The 2062-nt window shown below is 32.3% G+C and overlaps 1 protein-coding gene across 1 annotated transcript; it reads left to right on the top strand.

Annotated features, from left to right (window-relative positions):
* Positions 1 to 440: 440 nt before the first annotated feature.
* LOTGIDRAFT_202917 (hypothetical protein) lies at positions 441 to 1460 on the top strand (the record flags this gene model as incomplete). Its single annotated transcript, XM_009063277.1, has 5 exons — positions 441 to 556; positions 647 to 760; positions 946 to 1059; positions 1150 to 1263; positions 1343 to 1460. Coding segments are annotated over 5 exons (574 nt in total), but the record flags the coding sequence as incomplete, so codon positions are not given.
* Positions 1461 to 2062: the final 602 nt, after the last annotated feature.

The raw sequence follows: 2062 nt of genomic DNA, 5'->3' as shown, positions 1-2062 counted from the left end.
AAAGAAAATCTGTTAGTAAGTATATAACGTTCCAAAATCATTTTTTGATCTCGTGATGTATACATCAAAGCCATCTCCCGGATGATGTTGTTCTTGCCTTTTTAGATTTGAACCTCGTTGCTTAGCAGACAAACATGGCTTCTTACCGTCTGCTATGTCTTACAACTGCCCAATGTAACGGTATGATAAAGTGTTATATACGTGACTTGGCATTTAGAATATGTTCGTTTTGTTGGATCTGTCATCTACTGGTATTTTTTCTTCACCACTAGAATATGAATTGAAAATCCGGCTGAGATCGTTTAAATCTGTGATTACTTTAAAGCAACTGACGGTCACTAATGTATTTTTCAATATATATCATGTATTATATATGCATTGCTAATTCTCAAGTTATTCCTCTTAAAGTACATATAATAAATTGAATGTTTTGTATATTTAGTAGATCTATGTTCTCCAAATCCTTGTCAAAATAATGGTTTTTGTCAACCGAGTGGGACATCATTCTCGTGTACCTGTCAAGGTGGATACACCGGTAGTACATGTCAAACAATTGGTAATAATTTTACATTTTAAATAATCATATTCCTAAATTGTCCACAAGGAATTTCACACTTCATTAATTCAATTTCTATTCCTATTTTAGCTAACCCATGTTTACCAAATCCTTGTAAAAATAATGGTTTTTGTCAACCGAGTGGTACATCATTCTTGTGTACCTGTCAAGATGGATACGCTGGTACTACATGTCAAACAATTGGTAATAATTTTACATTTTAAATAATCATATTCCTAAATTGTCTACGACTAATTTTACACTAAATTAATTCAATTTCTTTTATTCTTTTCTACATGTCAAACAATTGGTAATAATTTTACAATCATATTCCTAAATTGTCTACGACTTATTTCTTTGCATTAATTCAATTTCTTTTCTTCTTTAAGCTAATCCATGTTTACCAAATCCTTGTAAAAATAATGGTTTTTGTCAACCGAGTGGTACATCATTCTTGTGTACCTGTCAAGCTGGATACGCTGGTACTACATGTCAAACAATTGGTAATAATTTTACATTTTAAATAATCATATTCCTAAATTGTCTACGACTAATTTTACACTAAATTAATTCAATTTCTTTTCTTCTTTAAGCTAACCCATGTTTACCAAATCCTTGTCAAAATAATGGATTTTGTCAACCGAGTGGTACATCATTCCTGTGTACCTGTCAAGCTGGATACACTGGTACTACATGTCAAACAATTGGTAATAATTTTACAATCATATTCCTAAATTGTCTACGACTTATTTCTTTGCATTAATTCAATTTCTTTTCTTCTTTAAGCTAACCCATGTTTACCAAATCCTTGTCAAAATAATGGTTTTTGTCAACCGAGTGGTACATCATTCTTGTGTACCTGTCAAGCTGGATACACTGGTACTACATGTCAAACAATTGGTAATGATGGTACATTTCACATAATCATATTCCAAAATTGTCTACGACTAATTTCTAACTTCATTAATTCAAGTTTTAAATGCCCGTATGAAATGAGGGGCGTATATTGACGTCACCCATGTCCATCCGCTCGTCCGTCCGTCCGCGCACCTTTGATCGTAAACACTCTAATAGGTACAATTCTTGACGGATTTTGATGAAACTTAGTGTAAATGTTTGTTAGCAAAATCAGTAGAATCCTAAAAAAATTAGTATGATTTATTGCCCTTGTTTAGGACACGTTCAAGTTATAGCCCGTAAACACTCTAGAAGGCACAATTCTTGACAGAATTTGACGAATCTTGCTGTGAGTATTTGTTATCACCCAAGGATAAACCCTATTGACAATCAGAAGAATCGAAAAATATAAAGTATGAGTTATTGTCCTTATTCTTGAAAACGCGTTCAGTAGAAGGCACAATAATTCTTGACAGATTTTGACGAAACTTGGTGAAATTGTTTATTATCACCCATGGATGAACCCTATTGAAAATCAAAAAATTGTTTCAGAAAATATTTTTAATTTTTAACTCGTAAACACTAAAAACCACGATTCTGCCAGATTGA

This window comes from Lottia gigantea (genome assembly GCF_000327385.1).
Source record: "Lottia gigantea unplaced genomic scaffold LOTGIsca_5648, whole genome shotgun sequence".
Classification (NCBI taxonomy): domain Eukaryota; kingdom Metazoa; phylum Mollusca; class Gastropoda; family Lottiidae; genus Lottia; species Lottia gigantea.
This window is presented reverse-complemented; position numbering and strand designations above follow the sequence as displayed.